Source organism: Oculina patagonica, chromosome 8 (genome assembly GCF_052425735.1).
Source record: "Oculina patagonica isolate OP01 chromosome 8, crgOcupat, whole genome shotgun sequence".
In the NCBI taxonomy this organism is placed as follows: Eukaryota; Metazoa; Cnidaria; class Anthozoa; order Scleractinia; family Oculinidae; genus Oculina; species Oculina patagonica.
The window spans coordinates 26,407,231-26,433,401 of NC_135765.1; the positions used below are offsets into that span (position 1 = coordinate 26,407,231).

Here is a 26,171-nt window from a genome sequence, read left to right on the forward strand (position 1 = left end):
CCTTCGTAATATGGGAAATTAGAGAGAGGGAAATGATTTCAATTTGAAGGATTCTAATTCTATTCAGAGTCCCTTTGGGCTTTAAATACCAGGGATTCGTTCCTCTGCGATGCGTACTGCGCCCAGAATGTTTCCCGAGAGGTCCAATACATTTAGATTATATTTTAGCCAAGTCACGGCGTGTTTTAGGAAATATTTATAGAGGAAGATGCATTACTATCAAAAGAAGAGAGTTGACTTACTACGACATGATAACATCGATCTCTTGAATTCTGTTTCTTTCACCAATCTAGACCAAGGCGAAGCCAAGGGGAAGGCGATTAGCGGCCAAGGGGGAACAAACTGACTGTTGCCTCGTTCATGGAGACAGCCATATTTATTTATCGCACACGTACAATTGTATTGTTTAATTGTTGTGTAGTTTCAAGGCCCCTGACCTGCTCGATCACGTTGGGGACATCACGTGATAGGTTCTCGTTTAGTAGAAAATGGCGTTTCAGGAATGACAATAATTTCGATTACTGTTCTTGCAAGCAGGACTTGTTCTTCAACCAAAACATCGAGACATCGACGGATCTTTGACAGTTAAAGGACGTTTTTTATTGACCAAGAGTTATTTCGTTCAGTTATTTTCTACAATCAAGGTGACTAACATAATTATTGAAAATTAACAAGTCAACGGAATTCATTAAATAACGTCTACAATACTGTTTCCAGAACCATCCATAGGCGTACGGGCCGGGGGGGGGGGGGGGGGGCGGCAGCGGGGTAGTTAAACACCTGATAAAGAAAGCTTCTCCGCGTTGCTAAATCTTACAAAATCGACGGCGAGATTCTGAAAGCCGAGCTGAAAATGTGCGCGAGTTTTCGTCGTGTGTGCGGATTAGGCTACATGACTGTTTCAGAAATGCTGGAGAAAATGCAAGAGTATTCTACTGTTTGATAAGTTTTCAGAGTTCCTTACGTGGTTCATATCCATGCAGTGATACCTACTGCAATGTGTTCTGCAGAAAAATCGTACCTACAGAAACCCTGATGGTACCAAAATAACACAAATGTTTCTAGCCTCCGCCTGCTTTATTTTTTTAGGGCGCCTCTATTTTTTTTATTATTTGTTTATGAAAAGTTAGAACTAACAAAAACCAACAATGTTCTCATTATTTATGACCTCTTGCCCGACTAAAATAAGATTAACTTAGTTTCAAGGCTGCTTGTCAAACAGAAGGTAGACTCTGGGTACGAGGTTATGACGTCTAGTGACGCGAAACATTCACACGGTCAATTTCAGTCGCTCACTCTGCCCGCCGCTCTCTTTCTCGGCTTTCTTTTTCGCTGTTTTCACATCTCCTGGAAAGTGGCAGGCAGGCAGTTCTCTCTACAATTTACCATTACTAATAGCTGAGACTTCAAACAAGTATCAGAGCTATGTATTTCATCTTGATTTTTCCCTTCAAGCGTTCCACAATTTGCGTTATATAAGTTACTTTCATGATCGAATTTGAATTACAGAAATACCTTTGTGTCTACTCAACTTATCCCTAGGACGTACAAGCAAATTCATACACCCACCGTGGTAAAAGGGGGGGGGGGGATGGAACCCCTCCCTAGGGTTTTTGTTCTGTTAAGGCGCGGCGAAACTATTTTCCTCTGAGGAGAGAGCCCTTAGCCTGAGTAGAGCGTCTTGCGACGTCACGTGAAGTCATAGGAGCTGCCATCTTAGATCCGCCATCTCAGTGGATTTCACCATTTTCGTAGAAAGTCAGAAAATAACGGAAATTGATACAAAGTCAAGCCCGAATGGTTATGGAAAGTGAAACTAAGCAAATCGTACAATTTTGTTTTAAAAACCAAAAACATAAAGAAAATAATGATTTTTGGTGAGACTTGCTTGTAATTATAACGTTGCCATCAAATGACATGGACACGTGGTCAACATATCAAAATTTCCTCCAGATTTCCTCAAGGAATGAATGAATAGCTATTGAAAGTTTTACCATTATAGAGTAAATCCTCTTTTCAAAATTCCGAAATAACCTCTTACCTCCTCCCCCTTGTACACCCGAGGGTTAAATTTCAACTGCAGTTATATTCAAGCTATCAGGAAAAAAAATTAAACTTATTCCAGAAACTAACCACTAAAACCCAAGCCAGTGACCATCAAAATTCGCAAGTTGATCAGGCTGAATATTAATATTTCGAGATCATTTTCTATGTAAGGTCAAACCTGCATAAAACATATGCATCTCTAACTTTGAAAGGTTGTTACTATCGAGCACCAACTTTCATTTCATGCTCACAATCAGAAACTACTCGCGATCAATAAATTTTATCTTTAGGGGCCTATCAGGAACGACAAAAAATCTCATCTTCATCCCCACAGGGCTGTCGTGGTATTCCAGACGAAAACGCTGCACCAACTGAAATAATGAGATTAAAGCTAGTTTTAATTGCTGAGGTACGATTATTACATAAATATTAATATTTAAACAATAATTTAACAAAATAATTGTATAATTACTGTTTCAGTAGTGGCTTTGATATGAATTATTTTTGCTTTTGTTCCAGAAAATCACCTAATTTCGAATAAACCAGTTTACCATTTTCCCGAGATTTTACCACTTTCCTTTTACCCTACTTGGAACCAAAAACACTCACTTAATAGTAATCAAACTAACATGGCTTGTAAAGCATCCGAACGTGTTTATTTAAAGTATCAGTCATGATGTCATATCGCGCCAAAATGACGTGATATATTTCAAAAAGTCCGCCATCTTGAAGGTAAGCTTTGAAATATCAAAAAACTACCAAAATTGATTGATCAGAAAACAAGCCGAAAGAACTGCAAAGTCATTGAATTAAACGTTTCATAAGAATCAAAATTTTGACGAAGAACAACAAACTGCACACTATATTTACCTTTGAAGCCAACAGGTAGATTTCGGCTTCGGCAATACGACGCCCTGTAATACAATGCACGATAAACAATAACCATCAAAACAAGCGCAATACAAACAGTCGCTAATTTAACACCTTAACGAGACCCCTCGTTTTGCTGACTCGGATAATGAAGGCTCTGACAAAAGATACAGAATGGCATGTTAAACCAAAAATAGAAAGTTTTAGTGAAATGAAGTGCAACATGAAGCCTCAATTCACGTACTGCTTGCGTCTCCAAGGATGAGCAAGGTCAGGGGCGGTTAGTTCGCGGGGCGATGAATGTTTACCAGAAAAGTATATTTAAAACAACCCCTGGGAAATCACTGCTAACGAATTGATTCCAGAGTTATTTAAAATCCCGGTCTCTAATTGGGCACAAAATATGTTGCATATTATTTTTATGCCCAATAGGCGAGCTGTATTTGCTTGCGCCACGTTCATCTCTATTTACACGATTTATTTCCACCATTGATCGCTAAACCCTAGGATTTCAGAGTAGCTTGTATAGCTTATTAATATCTCCGAGCATTTCAACATTACACAGCACGATGGACAAAGATCAGACCACAATACTGGGAACTCTATGCCCTATACTTTACGACAAGTGGAGGTTTCGTCATCAAAGAAAGTACTAGACAACATTGCCCCGTGTCAGTAACTTTTTGTGCTTTCTGCCCACAGTCTAATGTCCAAGGTTCTATGTGTGTTTCAAAGAAAATTAAAATATGGAAAGCTGTATGACAGCTTATCTCTTATTAATTTAACTTTTTACCAAGCCAGATTTTGACTCTTCATTCCAGAAAAAAAGGACTAACCTAGGCACATGCGAACGCCGACACCAAATGGCAAGATAGCAAACGGATGGATTTTTCCCAAGTCTTCGTTCAGCCAACGTTCAGGTTTGAACTCCAATGGGAACTTAAACAAGTCCTCTGAGCGTCCCGAAAGATAATTGGAATAGATAACAGTAGTCTGAAAATAAAGATAAATTGGAGTCTCTTTACGAAAACTAGAATTATAGAGAGAAAACAACATTAATGCTTGATTACATAGTGGGCATATTTGCACTTTGCCTTAAGGTATTAAATCCTCAATAAACCTGTCCTAAGCATGGGGTCCTATCCGCCATGACGTTGACCACGGGCTTTACATAGCATGGCCGAGATGCTGAACTTAAGGTGGTAGACGTGACGTTGGGTCAAAAATGAAACATACCTAAACGTTCAAGAATTTCAAAGATAACATAGATTTATTGACAATCCCAAGAGATAAGCTCTCTCCGCTCTGAGGAAAAGAAAATAAGGACTAGTGTTCTCGATTACAGACAGTTGAATTTAATAGTAATTTTCAACGGCGTTGTTTAATGTAAACATGTGGTATAAGTCCAAATCAGTTCTCAACCCTTGTTCAATTACACATGCAAATATTCATCAAAAAATTGAGAATTGATTGAGAGAGAGTCAGACAGACAGACAGACAGACAGACAGACAGACAGACAGACAGACAGACAGACAGACAGACAGACAGACAGGGGAGATAAACAAACAGGCGAGCAGGTATGAAAACAAGCACAAAGACTTAAATATAATTCAACAATAAGGCAAATTTACTCACTCCTGAAGGAACTTGGTAACCGGATAACACTACATCTTGCGTCAGAATTCGTGCCCAACCGGAAGCACCAGGGTGCAATCTGATGTAAAAAAAAATACTTACGATGACATTATTCCAAAAAGTACTCTTACCACGATCTAATCGATAATAATGCCAACTGAGGCAAAAGGAATAGGTGGCGGGATTTTGCGAGCGAGTGTTTTGCTTCGCCAGCAGGGCTTCTTTAACACATAGCAGCCAGTCCGCGAGGAAAACGGGAATCGGGGTATCGCAGCTTCAGCAATTGCTTTCGGGATTCCTCCGCAGAGCAACAAAACACTCTTGTTCGAAATTCCGCCAGCGATAAATACAAATTTTATTCATTCCAAATATAATAACTCCTTAAAAAGTCTTTTCCCTCAGTGTTTTTTTTAATTATGGAAAGATCGCAAATGAACTAGATATCTATATTATTAGGTTTTCTGTTCTTTCTTGCCGTCAGAACGACACCTTATGCAATGAGATTAAGATGCTTAGCCATAAATGTACCTTTCGGTGGGGAGAAAGTACACATAGTCACAACGTAAATGACTGCTTCTTTAGGTAGTTTAGAGGGTACGTTTTGCTGAATGTAGGCTAAACAAATGCAGAGCCGGATTTCTTCTTCTGTTATAAACTAAAAAGCAATGGGAATTTTAAATTTACCGCATGCTCTCCTTCAGGCAGGCTTTGACGTAAGCCAACTTTGCAAAGCTATCTGGGGTAAAATCTCCATGGGGACCAACAAGGGAGATCACCTCTTCGTACAACTTCTCTTGCACCTCTGGATTGCACGCCAAGTCGTAAAGAAGCCACAACAGTGCGCCTGATGTCTTTGAAAACAAAAATCGGTGAAAATTTCGTGAGATAGAACAGACCACTACCGTTCGCAGCTGAGCCTTTTCTTTGGGTTTTTTGAAGGGGGTAGTTCGTGTTCCTGAACGAAAAGAGCCTATTTCAAGCCTGGGTACTTACTTTGATGAAACATTTCTTTCGCTTAGGAGCAATGTCTTTTATAATTAATTAGCAAACAAACCTGGCTCATTTTAGTGCTGTGCAGTTGCGATCCAATGCACCATTTGCAATCTATTCCCTTTCCTACAGGACACATTCCCGTTTGTCTTGTATGAAGAATGAAGTAATAAACGCTACCCCGGCAGTGCATCTGGGCTAGAGTGGGGCATAACCTTTTACCCTCGGACGTACAAGGCGGGGGGGGGGGGGGACGGGGCGGATGCCAACCCCCGTAAGGTTTTTTCAAAATTTTGAAAAGAACATTTACTCTACAATGCTAAAACTTTCAGTAGCTGTTTATTCATCTCTTGCGGAAAGTTTGATATGTCAGTCATGTGTTCATGACATTTAACGTTGCCATGGCAACGTCATAATTACAAGCAAGTCTTGTTTTTAACATTTTTCTTTTTTTCCAAAATTTTTGAAACATAATTGTACGTTTGGATTATTTTTGCATTTCATTTGCATTCTGGCTTGATTTTGCATCAATTTTCGTTATTTCCTAACTTTCCAAGGAAATGGTAAAATCCAAGATGGAGAATCCAAGATGGCGGCTACAATGACGTCACGTATTTCATATGACGTCACAGCCAACAAAAATTATGTCATCTTGTAGAGTCTGCTACGGCCTTTCTATTCATACCAAAAACAATTCGCTGCTCTTTAATAGGACCAAAACTCTGGGGAGGGATTCCATCCTACCCCCCCCCCCCCCCTCTTCATTGTACGATGGTGGGGGTATGAGTTTACTTGTACGTCCGAGGATTAACTTTTATACCACCCACATTTCTTCTCCTATTTTACACGTTACCGTGTCCACTCCTGCTCTAAACGACGTAATAGCATTTATATTGATCTCCTGCGGTGTAAGTTCGCCTTTCATGATGAGATAGGTCAAAAGAGGTACAGCTGCAGTGAAAAAGATTCCAATTAATTCCAAAAAAGTTCAAAGTCAAAATTAGAAATTCGGCCTTGAGGAGGCGCGTTTTCGGAAATTACAGGCAGACAAAAGGCAAGGCGTCGGACTGCAAGTTTAGTAGTGAATTGTACTTACCTTTATCTTCAGCAAATGCTTCACCTTCCTCTGCCATTTTCTTCAACTCCATAATCTTCTTATCTACAATCTTTTGGCCAACGGCAATAACAGTGTCCTCGGCTTTACAATATTTCCAATAAGTAGGTGTCGTCACAAATCTGAATAACAGGCCTTCCAAGCCTCTGGACAACTTCCCCGCATACTTAAATACATCAAGAGTCGCTTTAACCATCTTGACTGTTTCCTTCTTGGGTGGGTCATCGTAAAGCCCAACCCTTACATCAAAAGCCATTGTGCCAATACCTGAAACAGGAACAAGAAAGTAACTCTTGCGGCCCTTCTATGTTTAACCCTTTTCAGACCAGGGGGGTTGAGGCCCGCGCTGACTTTGAACTTTTATAACTTTTTTTAAGGTTTAACCAAACGCTGCCAAACTTTCTGAGTTTTCCTAACATTTATCTGGCAACAATTTGGTAGGGTTGGATGATGTGTCAGGAACTTGACATCACCATGGTAACGGCATTTTGACAGGCATGTTTTCCCAAATTTGTAATTTTGCGTGTTTCTGTTAATAAAAATCAACTTAACTGAAATTATTTTTACATTTTTACGGGTTTAAAGCACATTTTCATTTATTTTGAGTAATTTGCAGTGATTCTGGGTTGTTTTCTGGCATTTTGGAAAAATTTTGAAATCCAAGATGGCGTATCCAAGATGGCGGCCGTTTTGACATCATGATGTAATTGTCACGTGATGTGACGTCACCATCCCACGTGACGTATACCAAAAGAAAGAGTTTCGGACATACAATACATCCTATAAGTTTCATGGTGATTTAAGTTACATAGGCGGGGCTTCCGAAGGCCCCCCCCCCCGGTCTGAGAAGGTCCAAAAAAGAGCCCGGTCTGAATAGGGTTAAGGTGGCTGATAACGGTGTCAGGCATTTTTTAGTCCTTTTACTTTGATAGGTCATTATATACTACAATTCTTTATAAGTTCTTATTACACTTATGGTATGGCAAAGATGTTCTATCATTGGTTGACAAGTTTAAGACATCTTTTTTGTCAAAAGTGGTTACCACAGCAACAGTATAACCTGTTAATGACACCCTTCATTTATCTTTCAATGCTAATAACTCAAAAATGAGCGCGGTGACCCCATTTTTTTTTATTTTTGTATTATGATCGGCAAGTCATGATACAACTTTTGGCAAAATTTAAAAATTCTGTCAGAGCGGTTCAGATCCACCTTAATATTTGGAAATTCAAGGTATGTCTGAACCGCCCTGACAGAACTTACTTTATTTTTTTTTTGAACATCAATTTTACGGTTGAAGAGAACCCAAGCCAGTTCCAGTACAACGATACGAAATTCGAGAGATCATCGTACAGAAAGCCTGGAAAGATCCCCACACACTGAAGCTTCAAGATACCAGCAAAATGAGCAAATGCACCGAGCGAAACGAAGATCAATCAACCCTGCGCAATACATAAAGAAAATACGAACCAATTTCATCAAATGTGGCTATTCAAGAAATTTTATCAACAACACGATAAAACCCTTTCAAGACCGTCTACACGAAGAATAGCGGATTATTTCACCTAACGAGAGACGATGAATCACGATCAGGCTATTATATTGCGAAACAGCCGATTGCCTCTTCGAAATAATTTGGCTGTCAAGAAAAATTAAGTCCCTTTTAAATCTGAAGGACAAAAACGTCCACAAATCCCACGTGGCTCATGAAGGCCATTATTACTGTGGTGCCATGTATGTAGGCGAAACACAAATGAATTTCTGTCCGTGAATTGAAAAAAAATTAGACATCACAAAGGTCTCAGAACCAGCGAGACATTTGCGTGAATCCCTCACTCGTTCTCGTAGAATATAATCACCGGCAAACACAATTGGAGAAAACGCAAGATTCTGGAGGGCTTTGATTATCACCTTAAGAAAGCCAGCCCTAAATAAGAAGCTGCCGCCTTATCCAATTTATTTGTCCCCCATGGCAGTGACCTAATATTATTATTTTTAAAAACATAAGTGACGCGGCAAACACAACAATCCTGATGATAACTTTTAAGTCGAAAACGTTTTGTTTTTGATCCATCTTTTAAACTTTGTACATATAGCTTTTTTTTAATGTTAGAATTTGTCCTTTTTTGTTAACTGTTGAAATGCCTAAGATTCCATCGCTTAATTCATGAAACTCCAACAACAAGACCACTCTCTCCGCCGAAAACTATTGCACTCGCACACTCCAATTAAATCTCAGAGGAAAAACATGTTCCATTTTGAAGCTCTTTGCATGCACATTGTCCTTCTATGGCTCAATATTTCTCAAAGGAAAAATTCGTACTGGCGAAAAGCTCACAAACAAACCCCGAAAACCCCAGACAAATCCCCATCTTTTTTGAAAAGTATTTACCCAGGGCTTATGAACAAAATGTTACGGTATCCAGAAAATTAAAAAAAAAAAACATTACTGCAAAACTTACCTTCGGTAGTATACTTCGTAAGTTCTCCTTCAAGATCTGGAATCGTCCAATCTGCTCGCCGGATGGCCACCATGTGATCTATGGCATCCCTTGTGACGTCATTAAAGTTGTCCAGGTTCTCGCGTATGTCTTTAGGTCGAAGCATTTTTGGGGCCAAGGTCCTGCGTATTCGGCTCCATTCTTCCCCATCTCTGTAATGAAACAATCGAAAACAAAGTAAGCACAGCGTTTGACATATAATGCAATCAATTTTAAGCTTTTGATGTGGCGTGTACCGTCACAATTATTTTGGTTTCGAAGCGGACGAATTCAGGGCGAATTCTTCGAGCTTGTGCATACCGGCATGCCGAATGTCGAGAACTTAGCGATTTAATAGTATGCACAAGCTCGAAGAATTCGTCCACTTCGAAACCAAAATAATTTTAAGAACCGCTTGGCATTTCTAAACAGGCATAGAATATTCTCATTAGGTTACTAAAGTAAATGGAGCTATTCATCCATTCATTCGTTTGCGTGAGGTTTTCTGCAGTTTTCTGTTGCAATATTTCTTACTTCCGGGCTGAGCCAAATTTTTTACAAGTGTTGAGAACATAGCGATCTTATGGTATACCGAAGCTCGGATATTTCGTCAACTAGAAAACCAAAATAATTTTTGGAATCGCTTGACATTTCTAAACAAACATCTGATACTCTCAAGAAGTTTGAAAGATCCTTTCATGCGATTTGGTCCAAAGTATAAATGGCATCGACCGTTTCAAATGGCAACGACCGTTCTGAGAAATGGCATCGACCGTTTCAAATGGCAACGACCGTTAACGAAAGGGAAATTTGCGTCGCCGATCGTTCAAACTAAGTCACTGTGATGTCTTACCTTTCCCTTTAAAGTTTTATGCAATGTAAAGAGTGTTTATTTTCGAACTGATATTTATATTTTAGGTTTTGACTGGGATGAGAGGATATTGAGACAAATATTTAAAAAGATAGCTAATAATCGATGACTTCGTGTTGGTGGTTATCTATTTGGATTTGCTTTTCCATTTGTTTCCTTTCTTAGCTTTTGTCTAATTTTTTAAGACATCATCTGCTACTTTTATAGACGGCAATACCCGGGCAATACTGACCATCCCTGCAGTGCCAATACGAGAAAGCTGCCTTAGAAACCTAGGAATTCATGGTTAATTAAATTAGTTTTAAATAGAAAATAAGGAGCTTGGGAAGCTTCCAAAAACAATGTTTAGACGCCGTCTTAGAAGTGTAGCTTTTGATTTGAGATCATGCATGGGCGCTACTCCCAAAGGAACACTATTGTCTTGCTGTAAGGACCGCATACTTAATGCAGGATAGAGCTGTGCGGAAATACTTTCAAACAATTTTACTTGCGCTTGTAATGGAAATGAGAAATGGAATCAAATATCACTTTAAACCAGTTCAAAGATTCAGAAAGGTCATAAATACATTCAAGAAATAAATCGTAGGCTTAATCCCGTTTTACACCACGACTCTCTTAACCGCACTCCAAACGTAGTTTAAAAAATCGGCCCTAACTCTTTTCTTGTGCTAGAAAGGGAGAAAAAACCCTTGCTTACTCGACGCAGGACTTCATGCTAGTCATACAAATGTATTAAATGCTAAATGTGGCTTGCGTGATTTACGACCTACCGATGACCTTTCTTGTGCAAAATAATCTTATGCAAAAATATAGAAACAACAGGGTCATCACAAAGTATCAGAATCTGAAAGAGTAACACAATAAGCTTCATCATCGTCAATTCTTTAAACGCCCAGTGGCGCATAGGCCATCAACAAGTCGCCTCCATTCCTGTCGGTCCTTTGCAAGCCGCGAAGCTTGCCCAAGATAAGATTTAGAGCCTGAAGTTCTGCTTCTGCAGCTTTTCTCCAGGTGGATTTTCGACGGCCCCTTTTTCTTTTACCCTCTGGTGTTATCTGAGAGCAACCTTAGAAAGGGTGGTAGATTTTCTACACAGCACATGACCAACCCATCTCCATCGTTTCCTTGTGAGAACAATACTCATGTCCTCCTGTTTTGTCAATTTAAAGAGCTCGTTGGTGGAGATCTTTTGTGGCCAAAAGATGTGCAAGATTTTTCGGAGACAAGCTTGTTATTCCAAACTTCTATTGAAAATTTATAGCCAGCAAATAAACAAATTCCATCTGACACATGTGCTTAACGTTCTAACATTGTTGAATCGAAAAAAGTTCACAACAATGTTAAAACGTTTAGCTGGGGTTTAAAGCTAAGGGACAGTGTCACGGTCTTCACTTCAAAAACTCAAGAGCCTACGAATAGTGGTCCAGTTTTGTTAAAAATTGCTTTGCCAGTGTACTGAAGCTATAAACATTAACTATTGATATTATTGTGATGCCATCAGGAATTTAAGATCTCAACATGAAAAAGTCAGACTGTTTTTTTCAAGTTATGTCCTCATGGCCTGGAAAAACAGCTAAAAGGTAACAATGGCTCTCTTCTTCCTTCAACAACAATTTACTTTATATCTTCATCTTGGTGTACTAGGTGCATTTCATGTACAAGCAAAGACCACTTCGCCAATTTCAGTACTTTTGCCAAAAAGCAGAAAAATCCCGTGACATTGTCCAGTGAACACGCAACGTATCAGACGCGACGCCTCACGCTCTCACTCGCACGCTCGCATTCGGCTGAACCTGAAAAAACTGAGGGACCTTTCGTAGTCTAGGACGCGACAGGCATAACGTAACCAAAATGGAGATGGTGGCCAAATCAATAAGCCAAGAGGGATAAATCGAAGAATACGTCGCAGTAGTTAAATACTTCTTTTTCTCGGAAGGCAAAATTAAGAAAGGCATATATCGTCACGTTTAGATTGGAACTCCGATTTTGTCTCCGATTAAAGCCACTAGCCACTAGCCACTAGCCAAATATTTGGCTATTTGTCAGTCTAATAATGCTATTTGTCAGATAACTTCTTGGCATTTGGAAGTTCTGAATCCGTGATACAGTGATAAATAAAACCCATTTTGATCCTCATTAACTTTCAGAACAATTTATTAAGAGGAGTCTGAGGGGTAAAATGGAAAAGCTGCTTTGGGTCACTGGGACTGGGAATCACAAACAAACAAACAATAGAACTGGGATTTGAAAAATAAAGAAAACAATACCCTGAGAAATTGGATTTTATACCTCCCTGCTTTTCAGAACCCTCTATTAAACTTCCCATTCTTTTGTGAACCACAATTCAAGTCTTGGTGAAAAAAAAAAATAACAAAGAAAACTACAATTTAATATGACCTTCAGTCTACAATCAAAACACTGATTTTCAGGAGATGACATAAGTTAAACCTTTTCATTATTTCAAGAGGTATCATTTCACCAGAACAAAACCAAGCTGACTGACATAAGGAAACAGTTTCTTAGAATGATTTTATTTGGCCCGTGAAACAACATTTTAACATTTAGTTCTAAATAGTAGTCAAAACTTAGCAAAATGAAACATTGTCTAGTCTATCAATAACATGAAAACATTGGTTTTAAGTTGAAGTGGGGTGGACAAAAATGCAGTAAATATACAAAACTATATATAAACTGTCCAACCCTGACTCAACTCGAGACCATTGTTGGCGGGCATCGAAGGGTAATGCGGGGAAGGTCCATTTTTGTGTGGTCTCAAGGCGCACGATCAGTCTAATAGTGAGGGACGGCACGATACGTTTTCGTCCAATTAAAATTCATTTAATTCTAGTAAATGCCCCGGCTCACCACGAGTCTCTCGTAGCTCAGTTGGTTAGAGCGCCCAACCGGTATCTGGGAGGCCATGGGTTCGATTCCCGTCGGGGACTCAGAATTTTTCTTTGTCCCATGCTTGTGTCATTATTGAACAATTCATCTTCATCATTTATTTTATTAATATTATTTTTACTGCTCTTGAAAGGACTTGATCTTCCAACCCATTAAAAGAGAACTTTGACAGTTAGAAATCTTATTTATTCACCAAAAGTGATTTCTACAATCAAGGCGGCTACTATAATTTTAAAGAACTTACAAATGGATGTAATTCACTGTCGTTCTTGGAACGAGATACTCTGGAAAGATCTGATCTAAGGATAACCCTAATTGGATTTCCAAGTAGAATAACTCCGCTATCTCACGCAAGCTTTTAGGCAATTTCAGCATTGCCCATAGCTCTAGCTGTTCACTGAAGTCACTGAAATAGTACAACAACGGTTTAAAGTTATTAAAGAACTCAAAAGAAACCTAGAAAAGTCAAGTGAGGGTATCCATAGACAAAATTGGAGGAGAATATATCGAACTGCGTTTGCTAAGACTTGCAAAAAAAAACTTCGGCCCGACATTTTTTAAGTTTATCTTTTTGTGTATGAAAATGTCATCTATTATCGGAAATCATTCTTGTTTCATGTGACCGTAATTTGACAATAAAAAACTTTGGTTCTGTGAATTTGAAGTTGAGGTCATGATTAATGAAAATAAACTAAAATTGTCTATAATCCCATGACCTACAATAGTTCCTGAATTGCCCTAATTAACCCATTATTTAGTTACCTAGCTAAGCTTAACTTAATTTCACGACTCCTAGTCAAGCAGAAGGTAGACTCTGGGTACGAGGTTATGACATTCTTTTACCACATTTCGTTTCTGCCTCGTCCCCGTCGCTCACGCACCTCCAACCCCCCACCCCCCCCCCCCTCCCCAGCTTGCTGAATATTAGTTTTCCGGCAAATTCTCAATATAAGGACAAAACCTGCATTAAAAAAAGACGCTCCACCACCATCAACAAGACGCTCCACTTATAACCAATTGTGGACCTTCCGAAAGTAAAATCAAGTTATAAACAATTGTGGACCTTCCGAAAGTAAATTCAACAAAATATGACCTTAAATCGTGGAGATATACTGCATCGAAACTGTGGAACCATATACCAGACGACACAAGGAAAATAAAAACTTACACGATTTTTGAAACGAACCTTAGAACATTAAATCTTACGGGACTTTGACCGAGTAGTTTGTCAATTTTTATTATTGCCACGAAATAAAAATACAAAATAGAAAAATAAAAACTTCTTGGAAGTTTATAAAAATAAATTAAGCTATAATTAAGAATAACTACAAATTACAATATTGTCTAACTAAGATTAAAAATATAAAAATTTAAAATTTACAAATTAAAAAACAGGAAAACTAGCTTTTTAGCTAAGTGTGCGGACCACGTTAAATAAAGATTGATTGATTAACTGATTGATTGATTGATTGATTGATTGATTGATTGATTGATTGTAACTCTAACTTTGATAGGTTCTTGTTATCGAGCACCTAACTGTCATTGCTTATATCAGAAACTACTCGCGATCAATAAACGTTATCTTAAGAGGCCTATCAGGAACGGCAAGTAATCTGAACTTCGTCTCCACAGGGCTTTCATGGTATTCCAGACGAAATCTCTGCACCAACTGAAATAATCAGATAAAAGCAAGTTATACATAATTACTGCGGTAAGTTTATTACCTTAATACTAATATTATCACATGATAATTTAATAATAAAAAGTGATTGCTTTTTCAATAGTGACTTTTATATGATTATTTTTGCTTTGGTTTAGTTTAAGGTTTGGAATGGTTGCAGAAGCCAGAAGATCGCTCATTTATTTTAAATGAACCAGATGAAATACATTCATTAGCGAGATCTCTTTTTATTTTAACCCTTTTTAACTTAGACTTTTTTTCTTGGTGAGCCAAAAATATCCACCCTGTTGTAATCAAACTTACATGGCTTGTAAAACATGCAAAGGTGTGATTTTAGTGCCAATTATGACGTCATATCGCATCAAAATGTCGTCATATAATTCACAAAGTGGGCCATCTTGGAGTTCAACTTTCTTTAAGAAATGTCAAAAAAATTCAAATTTTGATTAATTAGGAAAAAAGCACAGGAACTGCAAAGAAATTGAAATAAACTCAATTTTTTACGAGGAACAATATAATCCACACTACATTTACCTTCGTAGTCAACAGGTAGATTTCGGCTTCGGCAATACGACGCCCTGTAATACAACGCAGAATAAATGAATAACCATGAAAAGAAGCGCAATACATACAATCGCTAGTTTAGCACCTCAACGAGGACCCCTGACAAAAGATACAGAATGACATATCAAACCAAAGATAGAAAGATATAGTGGAATGAAGTACAACATGGTGGACTAATTGCTTTCTTCTCTAGGAATAGCGTATTAATAACTGCCTCTTGATCACTCTATACGGACTTATTCTAGAACCACTTGAAATCCCGGTCTCGTTGGGCACAAAATCTGTTGCATCATATTCGTTGTGCCCAATCGGCGAGCTGCGTCTACTCGCGCCACTTTCAGGCCTTCTCACACGGAGTTAATTCCAACATTTATTGCTAAATTTATGCGTACTAATGCAGTGGAGGTTTCATTGAGGAAAACGCTAGGAAATATTGCCACAAAGCCAAAGAATGCGTAGCGACATCAGACAATCACCTTTCGTGGCTTCTTTTTATAGTCTCATGTCCAAAGTGCTATGCGTGTTAGTGAAAAATAAAATATGGAAAACTACATGGAATTTTTCTCTTATCGATTTAGCATTTTAACAAGTCAGATTTTTATTCTTCATTCCTGAAAAAAGAACTTACCTAAGCACATACGAGGGCCAACACCAAATGGGAGGATAGCAAACGGATGGATTTTTCCCAGGTCTTCATTTAGCCAACGTTCAGGTTTGAACTCCAAAGGGAACTTGAATAACTTTTCTGAACGTCCCGAAAGATAATTGGAATATATAACGGTTGTCTGAAAATGAAGACGGTTTAGACAACTCGAATTATAAAATAAAAACAAGAAGACTGTTTGATTAAAGTGTCTATAGTGGGCATATATACACTTAACTCTAAGGTATTGACAATTCGATAAACTTGTCTTAACTGCACGGAATGCCATCTGCCAGGACATTGACCGGTGGCTTTTTACATAGCATGGCCGAGGTGATGTACTTGAAGCTTATGCAGACTATCGATACCAAATCAAGCTACTACCAGAGATTACAAATTGATACTTCTCGAAACGTTCGCCCGAAATATCTCCAAATATTGTTCATATTGGTAAGTTACTAAAAATACAGAAAATAGTGCTACTTTTATTTAAAACAGTTGCTCTTTTCCTACATTTAGCCAAAGTGAAATATTACAATTGCCCTATAAAAGTAGAATTTCTAACCAGATGCATGCTCTACGTAATACAACTACCAAGCGAAGTTGCTTAACAATTTTGTAGTAAATTAAAACCATCGTATATACTGAATACTCTAGTTTTCATCACAAACCCTATCAATGTGTAAGCAGGTGTATCAATATTGTAAACACATTGGTATCACTAATAAATAGCATTCTCTTGAATGGTTCTCCTTTATACACTTTCTTTTTATAGCACAACATAACAGCCCCAGGGGGTACTCCGGCTTGTAAATGACGGGGATTATCGAATGGAGGCAAAAGTCAGGACCCAAAAAAATCCGTTAGTCTTCTGACATTACCCAAAAAAATCCCTGGACCAAAAATAACCCCCAAAAAATCCCTTGTCAAATTACCCCTAGATTGCCAGGCGGGGCAATAATATAACACAAAGAAAATGATCAAAAATTGAACGCTCATGTTTGTTTTTTCATCATACCATAAATACGCCAAGGCCACGCCAAGGCACTTTAGTTCGTTTAGTTTCCCTTTGTCTTCCATCTTGATTTGTTTTTTCATCATAAAAATTACGTTCATGACGTTGGAAACTAATCACAGGCTCACCGACAAATATTTCGTCAAAAATCTAATAGTTATAAGCATTGCGAAACATGCCAAAAAAAGGTTGCGGAAGGTGAAAGCGCTGCTTGAAATACTAAGAAAAATTGTCGGACAGACAAACTGACAGGCAGATAGTCAGATCTAGACTAAACTAACTAACTAACTAACGAACGAACAACGAACGAACGAACGAACGAACGAACGAACTAACTGACAGGGCTTGAAATAACGGCCGGTCAACGGACAATGTCCGGCCTGATTGGGGACTTGACCTGTCAAACGTTCGCCTTGCCGGTCATGTTGTCCAGTCAGAAGTCGATAATAACAATAATGATAATAATATAGAACAAAATTAATTTTCTATGCTGTTTTCTACTTTCTGTTAGTGTATACACCTCGCTGTATTGTACTTCCGACCAAAACATGAACTAGAACCGATCGAATTAACCGGTTGTTTACAATTCGCGTATTACGGTCTCAAATTTAATTCATTTTCCAAAAATTGTCCGTTTTCTTCTGCACAGAAACATTAATTAAGTTTAGTTCCGAAGCCCGGAATATAAAGGTACAATTTGAATGAACTATGATTAAAACAATCTTTGACTTCTTTGCATTATTTATAACATAATTCAGAGCTCGAAATTGCGACCGATACGGTCGCATTTGCAACTAAGTTTTTTTTCTTTGGAGACTAACTTTCTTTGAAGTCGTAAGTTTGGAATATTAATGTTTTATAGTGTGAGGAAATACACTTCTCGTTTCCAAGTATGAAGCCTTTAATAAATGTTCTTCTAGCTGCTTGTTTATTTTAATAATCGCTGGGAAAAGCAACATGAAATCTACATCTTTCGATGAGAACAATCCGGAAGTGGTACATTATATAGATTTTTGCAAAACTTAAAATTCCAAAAAGGGCACCACGGGTTTTGTAAAAATCATTGAAAATGATGATTTGAAAACAAAACAGGCCAATGACCGGGCCTATAACCCACGGCCACTGGGAAAATTACTGTGTCATTTGCAAAGTTTGAGCCAATACACAAAGGAATGAGCCAGACATAAGAAACTTGCAAAATCACATTATTCATTTACTCAACAAAAAATAACTTGGAAAACTTGGAAAATTAAATAACATTGCAATCAGCAACTGATTTTTCAATTTAAGTGAAACATGTTTTCATCCACGAAATTAGCACTTTCATTTAATAAACTAAACAGCCGGGGAAAGAATTTTGTTTTCACCATTCATGAACATGAAAAACGAGACAGTGTGGAGTCAAATTACATTTCACACGAAATTTGCATAAATTGGAACTTGCAAAAAAGAAAACTCGCTTTAGTAATTACTGAATTTTTCATGTATTTACTATTTGAAAGTGGTTCTCATTCATCAAAACAGAACGGTTTTTCATTCAACTGCTTGCAGCATTTATAGACGTGAAAATATTCGCTTAATCAAATTATATTCTGCACGAAACGTTTTCTTGTCATAAAAGCAAGCGAAAATACAATTGTTAAAATAAGAACTATTGCTAAAGGAAATTTTAAAACTTTAAACTTTTTTTAAAGAACGTGGACCATACGGTTCCGAACTGAGGTAAGCAACATCGTATATAAAACGAACAATTCATTCAGTCAGCAAAAAATAGAGTCCGGACGGCAATCTAACTTCAACAGTCAACAGTGTCGTTCTTTTTACTAAAAGAATTCACTTAGGGAATGTTATTTCTTAAAGTGGGTGGTGTTGTATTTTTACATATATTCAATAATTAATGGAAAATTATATGTTGCAATATTGTCCGAGCAGAAACGAGGTATGACCGAGTTAAAATGAATTTGGCCGGTCATCATGTCCGGAGACTCTTCGGAAATTATTTCAAGCCCTGACTGACTAACTAACTAAGGGCCTGATTACATGGCGATTTTCAGCCCGGGCTGAAATTTCAACCCGGTTTGCCAGGCTGCGATTTCAGCTCGGCTTCCAAAACAAATCTTCTTAAAAGCACGTTTGCGATTACATGGAGAGAGTTTCTGCCCGAGCTGAGATTTCCAGCCCGGGCTGAAATTTTCAGCCCGGTTTCAAAAACCCGGGCAAACGGGCTAAAAAACCTCATGTAATCGCATTCAAATTTCAGCCCGGCCTGAAAAATGGTTTTCAGCGAAAGGAAATGGCGGCTATGATAATTTTTCGGTTTTAAAAGTGTTTTGCCCGGCTGAAATTCGCCATGTAATCGCAACAAAATTCCACCCCGGCAAACCGGGCTGAAATTCGCCATGTAATCATAGCCTAACTAGCTAACAGAAAGACAGACAGACAGACAGACAGACAGACAGACAGACAGACAGACAGACAGACAGACAGACAGACAGACAGACAGCAGGCAGGTAGGAAAGGAAACAAATGCAAAGGCTTTAAATAGCGTGCGTCGTTCGATGAGGCAGTTTTACTCACTCCCGAAGGAACTTGGTAGCCGGATAACACCACATCTTGCGTAATAACACGTGGCCAACCGGCAGCACCAGGGTGCAATCTGAAGATTAAAAAAGAAACAATATTAACGTTAACATCAGCGAGGAAAATGGGGAGCCTCGCGGCTTTGCCAATCGCTTATGGGGGTTTCGCCGCAGAAACAACTAAAGCACTGGTGCAAGAAATGCCACCTACGAAGGATACCAATTTATAAAAAAATCAATCCTTCCAAACTTATACCTCATCAATAAAAATATAACAAAAACTGTTATTCCTTCAGTGGTTTATTGATAATGGAAAGATCACAACTGATCGGGAATACCTATGTCATCATTTTTTCTTCCTTTTTTGTCATCAGAACGACAGCCTATGCATTGATCATGAGGCTAAGGAGTCCAAGTATAGATAAACCTTATTGTGGGGAGAAAGTACACGGGAAAATGACGCAAACCGTAAATAACTGCTAGAGTTTGGCAGTCTGTAGGGTACGTTTAGTGATTTTAAGCAAATACAAGAACAGAGCCAGGTCACGTTTTCTGCTATAGACTAATCAACAATGGGAATTTAACGTTTACCGCATGCTCTCTTTTAGGCAAGCCTTGACGTAAACCAATTTTGCAAAGCTATCTGGGGTAAAATCTCCATGGGGACCAACTAGGGAGATCACTTCTTCGTACAACTTCTCCTGCACCCCAGGATTACGTGACAAGTCGTAGAGGAGCCACAACAGTCCACCCGATGTCTGTGAAAATATAGGTTGGTGAAAATTTGGTTAGATAGAACATAAGGCTGCCATTATATTCTTAGCTGACTTGACTGTTAGGAGAAAAACGCTGCAAATGTGTAGAAGTGGGTAATTTATGGTATTTCTGGTACTTGAATGTAGTTTTTTAGCGAAATTCAGTACGTTTAAGTAGCTAGACTTAGGCGGCCTAATGGTTAGCGCAATAGACTCCAGATTGAGCAGCCCGGTTTAAGCGCTGGCTAACTAGCCTGTCGAGGGAAATTTGACCAGTCAAACCTATTTCGATCGGATCAGGATGAAAAAGAAACAACGACTTCCACACCGTATTTAGATTGCAAGTGGTTACTGCTAGCGAAACACAATATTTAAAATAGTAAAGGAGACAACTCTATAAACGGGATCTGGATCAGAACTTCTTGGGTTGTTCGAAGGAAGGAGTGGGTGTTTCTCAACGAAAACAGAAAGTGCATACATAATATTCTAGCCTGGATACTTTATTCCGATATGTAGGAAGAACGAATTTTACAATTTATTAGGAAGCCACAACTGGCTCTTCCTTCCATTCCTTCCCTTTTCTGTAGTCATCCCCGTATGTGTGTTACGAAGGAGGTACAGTAGTAATAAACCCTACCCCGGGGAGAAAGGCGGCCAAATGGTTAGAGTGCTGGACTCGATCCATCGTGCTCATCGCCTTGGAAAGGGTCAGTGCATTCTTGGGCAAGACACTGCTTTTTTTCGACAAAGGGAGTAGGAAACAACAGCCATCGAGCTTCAAGCAGGGCAACCGGACAAAATTCTGGGGGATAGCATGGATGGAGAAACATGTCCATATAGGGAGGGGTAGAAAGACTTCACGTTGCTTCATGGTTAATAAACCGAGATGTGGGCTTGTTTGAGGCGAGTAAAAAAAAAAACAGCCCCATTCCTTTTCCTGTTTAACATCCTTACCGTGTCTACTCCTGCTGTAAACATACTAATAGAATTTATGTTGATCTCCTGCGGTGTGAGTTCCCCTTTCATGATGAGATAGGTCAAAAGAGGTACAACTGCAGTGAAAAAGATACCAATAAATATAACAAAGTTCAAGTTAAAAAGGAAAAAACAAAGTTTAAGTTACAGAGATACTTGTAGTTCTGATTCCCTGGCTTCCTTTGTCATACCGAATTCTGAGTTAATTTTAAATTAAGGTTATCGCATTCAAGGCTATTTTCTAGCTACCTCAAGGAAATCTGAAATGCTTTGTTTTGTGTATAATGCAATTTAAGGTAAAATGTTTGACCTAATGGGGTGGCGGGGGCGTTTTTGTTTTCGGCCTTTTTCACAGGCAGACAGTTTATGCTTTGTAGTGAGTTGTGCTTACCTCCATCTTCAGCAAATGTTTCACCTTCCTCTGCCATTTTCTTCAATTCCATAACCTTCTTATCCACAATCTCTTGACTAATGCGAAGCGCAGTGTCTTGGGTTTCACAAAATTTCCGGTAGGTAGGTGTCGTCACAAATCTGAACAGCAGGCCTTCCAACCCTCTGGCCAACTTTCCCATGTACGCAAATCCGTCAACAGTCGCTTTTATCATCTTGACTGTTTCCTTGTTTGGTGGGTCATCGTACAATCCAACCCTTACATCAAACGCCATTGTACCAACAGCTAAAAATAGAAACAAGAAAGAAACACTTAACAATGCGGCCTTTTTGTGCCTAGATGTAGTAGAATAAACCATTTGCATTTTCGAAGGTGGCGCTAAGGGTAGTAATGTCACCCATTTACATGTAAAAGATGGGTCAGGTATATATGGCTGCTTTCTTTACAGATATTTTTAACTCTATGAAACTAGTGAAACATACTGATTACAGAATTGAGGAGACTCTTCTTTTATTTCTTTTTGGTGCAGGCCCGTACCCAAAAGAATCTTTCAAGGTTATCGAAGAGAGGAGACCAGCAATGATCAACAAGGTGATCCAGACCAAGAGCAGCGATGGCTCGATTTCCAGCCGCTGTTCGGGGATGCAAACCGGCGCTCCTAGTCCGAACTCTCGCCTCGCCTCGCCTCGCCTCGCCTCGCCTCGCCTCGTCTCGTCTCGTCTCGTCTCGTCTTTGCTCTGCTCTGCTCTGCTCTGCTCTGCTCTGCTCTGCTCTGCTCTGCTCTGCTCTGCTCTGCTCTGCTCTGCTCTGCTCTGCTCTGCTCTGCTCTGCTCTGCTCTTTTCTTCTCTTTTCTTCAGTTCTCGTCTCTTCTCTTCTTTTCCTTTCCCTCTTCGTCTTCTCTTTTCGAGAGGGAGCGAAGACGAGACATCGAACATGAGAACAGTGTAAAGCCACGAACACTGCAGGACGCATGGCATCAGCTAAGGTTCCGTAACTTAGTTGAAGAAGATGGAATCCCTATACAGAGAAGTAGTCAGACCTTGCAACTTGTTCTTCGCAGAGGTTTCGCAGAAAGTAGAAAAATGAAATGGGTTACCCAATGCTAAGAATGGAAAGGGTTTTTATCTAGCCAAGGAAGGATTCTTTTGGCTAGCTCGTACAAAAGGATCATTGGACAAAATGCTACGCGTCTGCAAATGCCAGAAACAATGGAGTCCAAACTCGTACCAGAGCACCATTGGGAAACAGACACGTAACATTGCATTATGATTAAAACTACGTACACCGCACGATATCTGTTATGTATCCATTCTAAGCTTTTACCATGCACAGTGTCCTTATATGCCCCGAAAATTTTCAACGCAAAAATGTCTTCCGATAATAAGCTCCCCCCCCCCCCCCATAAGAAGACCGCCTTTTGAAAGACTATTAGGGAGCTTTCATTTATAACTGCATGTGGGGGCAAGATTGTCGGGGGTTACGTTATTTTGGGAAGCTAAAAAAAGGGGTGCAGCAAATTATGGGCATAAAGTAAATAATAAATAAACAGGATGAAGTACGAAGAGGGAAGTGACATTTTTGCCTACCAAGGAAGGGGGGTGGGTAATATTTGGAAGCTACTACAAGTGACTTTGCTAAACCACCCCACCCCTATGCACCAATAAATGAAAGTCCCCTTAGCCCAGGGTCTGTTATCAGAATGTTACGGTATCTCGCTAAAATAGAATTTACTACAAAACTTACCTTCGGTAGTATACTTCGCAAGTTCTCCTTCAAGATCTGGAATGACGTTGTCTTCTCCACGGACTGTCAACATATGTTCTATAGCATCCCTTGTGACGGCATTAAAGTTGTCCAGATTCTCGCGTATGTCTTTGGGTCGAAGCATTTTCGGCGCCAAAGCCCTGCGTAATTGGCTCCAGTCTTCCCCATCTCTGGTTGAGTAAAATAACACAAGGAAGCTTAGTCTTCTTCGCAGTTTTGCTATTATTCTAGCCGTCATGCAATGCTCTCTAACGTAGGAGGATTGCGTGACGACCTAAATATAGTCTGCAGGTTTGCACGTGGCGTTAAAAATACATATAATGTATATATCTTGAACACATAAACTAATTCACCAATACTGTTTTGTTAAGTTGATAAAAATGTACGCGCTTTGAATATTCCGAGGACCTGAATGAGTGTGCTTCTTTAAGAAAAAACATGGACAAAGTTTCGCTTCCCAGCGGAGTCTTGCGAAATTTCGCACCCAGGAAGAACACTGAAGAATCGAAGGCAACCCTAAAATTTAGCGACCAAAATCTTTTCATTGATAAAAAGAAAAGAGAAAACCTCCGGAACCAGGGTAATGGTGTGGCGGGGAGAGGTGGGTTCTTGACGGGCTAAATCTTAAATTACAAGCGCCGTCACAACATCTCTGTAACGTCCGATCCTGTGGCCAACTAAAATCACTTCCCAATGGACAAAACAAATCACACAGCTGCAAGCCCAGCCACTCATTTTTCCAAGCCAGTAAAAAAAAACCTTGTGGAACACCTTTTTTGCGAAACACCTCCATTGGGTGCCCCTTGTTTTTTCTCTGATTGTTGTCTGTTTTAACAGACAAGGGTTTTGAAAAACCTTATTTAACAATGGGATTCCTATGTTTCCAAGGTCTCCAAGGCGAGTCGCAAAATGGCCAGTGTTGTCGTCTGTAAGTGGTCGCAATAAATAGATCTACATGATGTTTTAAAACGTTGGTGGAGGAAGAAAATGGAAAAGGACATCCAAAAAGACAATCCCTAACGCTAAAGCATCGACTTTTAGCTAAATGTTCTAATTTTTAATCTATATTTTTTTTAATCTCCCTTTCCATAATTATTTCAAAACCTCTCCTCCCGGTTTTGCATCCAATCTAGAGAAATGTTCTTAAAATATCAACTCTAAATTAGACACAATTAAAATTTTATGAAACTTCATAGAGACAACGAGAAAACTGTGTTATTATAGAAAGACATGGCATTGAATTAGAACGTGGTCTTCATATACGCCGCCCGCCTTTTGTCCCTAAAGCGACTAGGACAATGACAAGCTGCTGTATTGGATTCGCACGCTAATTAGTGAGCGTTTTTGTTTTATTTTCACTTACAGTTCCGCCACACCTTGTGGAAGGTCCCTGCTTTTCTTGTACATTTCGCCTACTTTGACGGCATTCGAAGGTCGCACGGGATACTTGCCATCGGCTTTAACGACGATTTCTACATCCCTGGGGTCTTGAACGAAAATAATCCTTCTGCCCATAATTGTCCTCTTGAATATCGGCCCGTACTTCTCAAAGGAGTTTTTGAGCGCGGCGATCTGCTCTTTGAACTCGGTGTTTTTGAGATAGTTGATCACATCGCCGAAATATGGCAATCCTTTTGGACCTGGCATCTCGTCGAACGAGCGAACCCCTTCCGAAAGATTTGCATGCCCACTGTCTGATCGCAAGAGATAGCTCAGCAAGTTGTGTAGTTTTCCAAAGGGGTTTAGCAACCAAACTACGATCGAGATCAGTAGAGCCGAACAGACCAAGTACAGCGCCTCCTCCATTTTGCACGGAGAGAATTCTAAATTCAGTCAAATTCACTTAATTCAGGCCTCGGGGGGTACTCCCATAAATTTCGGATAGGGGTGTGCCGCCAAGGTTCTTAAACCCTGACCCTATTTAAGGATAAAGAAAGCGAAAATTGATACCCTTTTTAAGGCCCAAAACCGAAAAATGACACCCTATTCAAGGGGAGGAGAAGCGTTCCGTGACGACCCAAATAACGGCTAACCGCGCACGGCAAGACACAAATCTTTATAAAATCGCTTTACTAATACCTGAACAGAAAATTCAGTTTTAAGAAACCTTTTTTTTCGTTTAGCTGGGCGTTTATTTTAGTTAATAGAATTTAGGTACCCTATCTAAGGATCACACATTGCCAAAAGGAGCAAAAATGATACCCTATTTAAGGACCGAGAACCTCAAAAATAGGCCACATATGGGAGTAACCCCCCCCCCCCCCGGGATTCAGGCATAAACAGTGCGAGTGACACGAAAGGGCAGATTACCTGAATTAATCAGCAGATCACTCGCACAGCGGTGTCAAGTTTGTTTTGTTTTACTTAAATGTCAGTTGTCTAATTTTGAAGTACGTTATGGCGTCACGCTAGCCTTTTCAATAGGCGCGCCTCGTTTATCGTTTCTCATAGTTCAGTTTCTCGGGTTCTCTGGGCAAGCACTGAAAGGAAGTTTCTGTGGGCTTAGCACCCTCTACAGAGATAGTTTGCCTGGGCATTTTTAATTTTATACAGACTGAGGAACTCGTCTTTCGAGCTCAGCGAGCTTTCGTCTAAATTGGATTTTAATATGGCTGTCACGCAAGCACTTCACTGTTCAAGAGCTTCAATCCCAGCATGGAAACTGAACCTAATCACGGTTGTGGAAGCCATCTTGACAGATAAGCAACGCCGTCTGAAATTAGAGTGTTTGTATGACTATCAAATGGCAATTTAAAAAAAGGAATTTATTAATCGCAATGTCAAGATACTAGGCAAAAGATTGTATTCACCAAAATTTGAAGGATGTGGCTGGGCTAGAAAGCGTTCAATTACTACGTTTTTAATTTCCGTACATTTGTCTAAAACTTTTT

General features: G+C 39.3%; 2 protein-coding genes across 3 annotated transcripts; both read right to left on the reverse strand.

Annotated features, from left to right (window-relative positions):
* Positions 1-1,411: 1,411 nt before the first annotated feature.
* Positions 1,412-9,315, reverse strand: LOC144663740 (cytochrome P450 27C1-like). The gene is made up of 8 exons (XM_078524786.1): positions 9,120-9,315; positions 6,639-6,923; positions 6,396-6,493; positions 5,237-5,403; positions 4,553-4,631; positions 3,753-3,909; positions 2,917-2,960; positions 1,412-2,417 (listed from the first exon to the last, which is right to left on the reverse strand). The coding sequence occupies exons 1-8, from the start codon at positions 9,262-9,264 to the stop codon at positions 2,307-2,309; spliced, it is 1,086 nt and encodes a 361-aa protein (XP_078380912.1). The 5' UTR covers positions 9,265-9,315; the 3' UTR covers positions 1,412-2,306.
* Positions 9,316-12,532: 3,217 nt separating this feature from the next.
* LOC144663715 (cytochrome P450 10-like) lies at positions 12,533-25,504 on the reverse strand. Of its 2 annotated transcripts, XR_013572652.1 has the most exons (10): positions 24,644-25,504; positions 23,260-23,450; positions 21,516-21,800; positions 21,104-21,201; positions 19,986-20,152; positions 19,393-19,471; positions 15,786-15,942; positions 15,128-15,171; positions 14,052-14,581; positions 12,533-13,000 (listed from the first exon to the last, which is right to left on the reverse strand). XR_013572652.1 is itself a non-coding variant. In XM_078524752.1 (9 exons), the coding sequence occupies exons 1-9, from the start codon at positions 25,084-25,086 to the stop codon at positions 14,471-14,473; spliced, it is 1,575 nt and encodes a 524-aa protein (XP_078380878.1). In that variant the 5' UTR covers positions 25,087-25,504; the 3' UTR covers positions 13,050-14,470. The 2 variants fall into 2 exon arrangements, 1 of the variants encoding a protein (XP_078380878.1); XM_078524752.1 differs by lacking the exon at positions 12,533-13,000 and having other exon boundaries at positions 13,050-14,581.
* Between the last annotated feature and the right edge of the window lie 667 nt (positions 25,505-26,171).

What these genes read in the sequence shown, in the direction of transcription:
- LOC144663715 (XM_078524752.1), bottom strand. Translation starts at nt 25,086, where the DNA reads ATGGAGGAGGCGCTGTACTTGGTCTGTTCGGCTCTACTGATCTCGATC. An exon ending in CCACAAGGTGTGGCGGAACT is followed by an intron (nt 23,451 to 24,643) that starts GTAAGTGAAAAT and finishes TTACTCAACCAG; the next exon opens with AGATGGGGAAGACTGGAGCC. An exon ending in TTACAGCAGGAGTAGACACG is followed by an intron (nt 20,153 to 21,103) that starts GTAAGGATGTTA and finishes ATATTTTCACAG; the next exon opens with ACATCGGGTGGACTGTTGTG.
- LOC144663740 (XM_078524786.1), bottom strand. Translation starts at nt 9,264, where the DNA reads ATGCTTCGACCTAAAGACATACGCGAGAACCTGGACAACTTTAATGAC. An exon ending in TACGAAGTATACTACCGAAG is followed by an intron (nt 6,924 to 9,119) that starts GTAAGTTTTGCA and finishes TTCCTGTTTCAG; the next exon opens with GTATTGGCACAATGGCTTTT. An exon ending in TCTACCTGTTGGCTTCAAAG is followed by an intron (nt 2,418 to 2,916) that starts GTAAATATAGTG and finishes TCATTATTTCAG; the next exon opens with TTGGTGCAGCGTTTTCGTCT.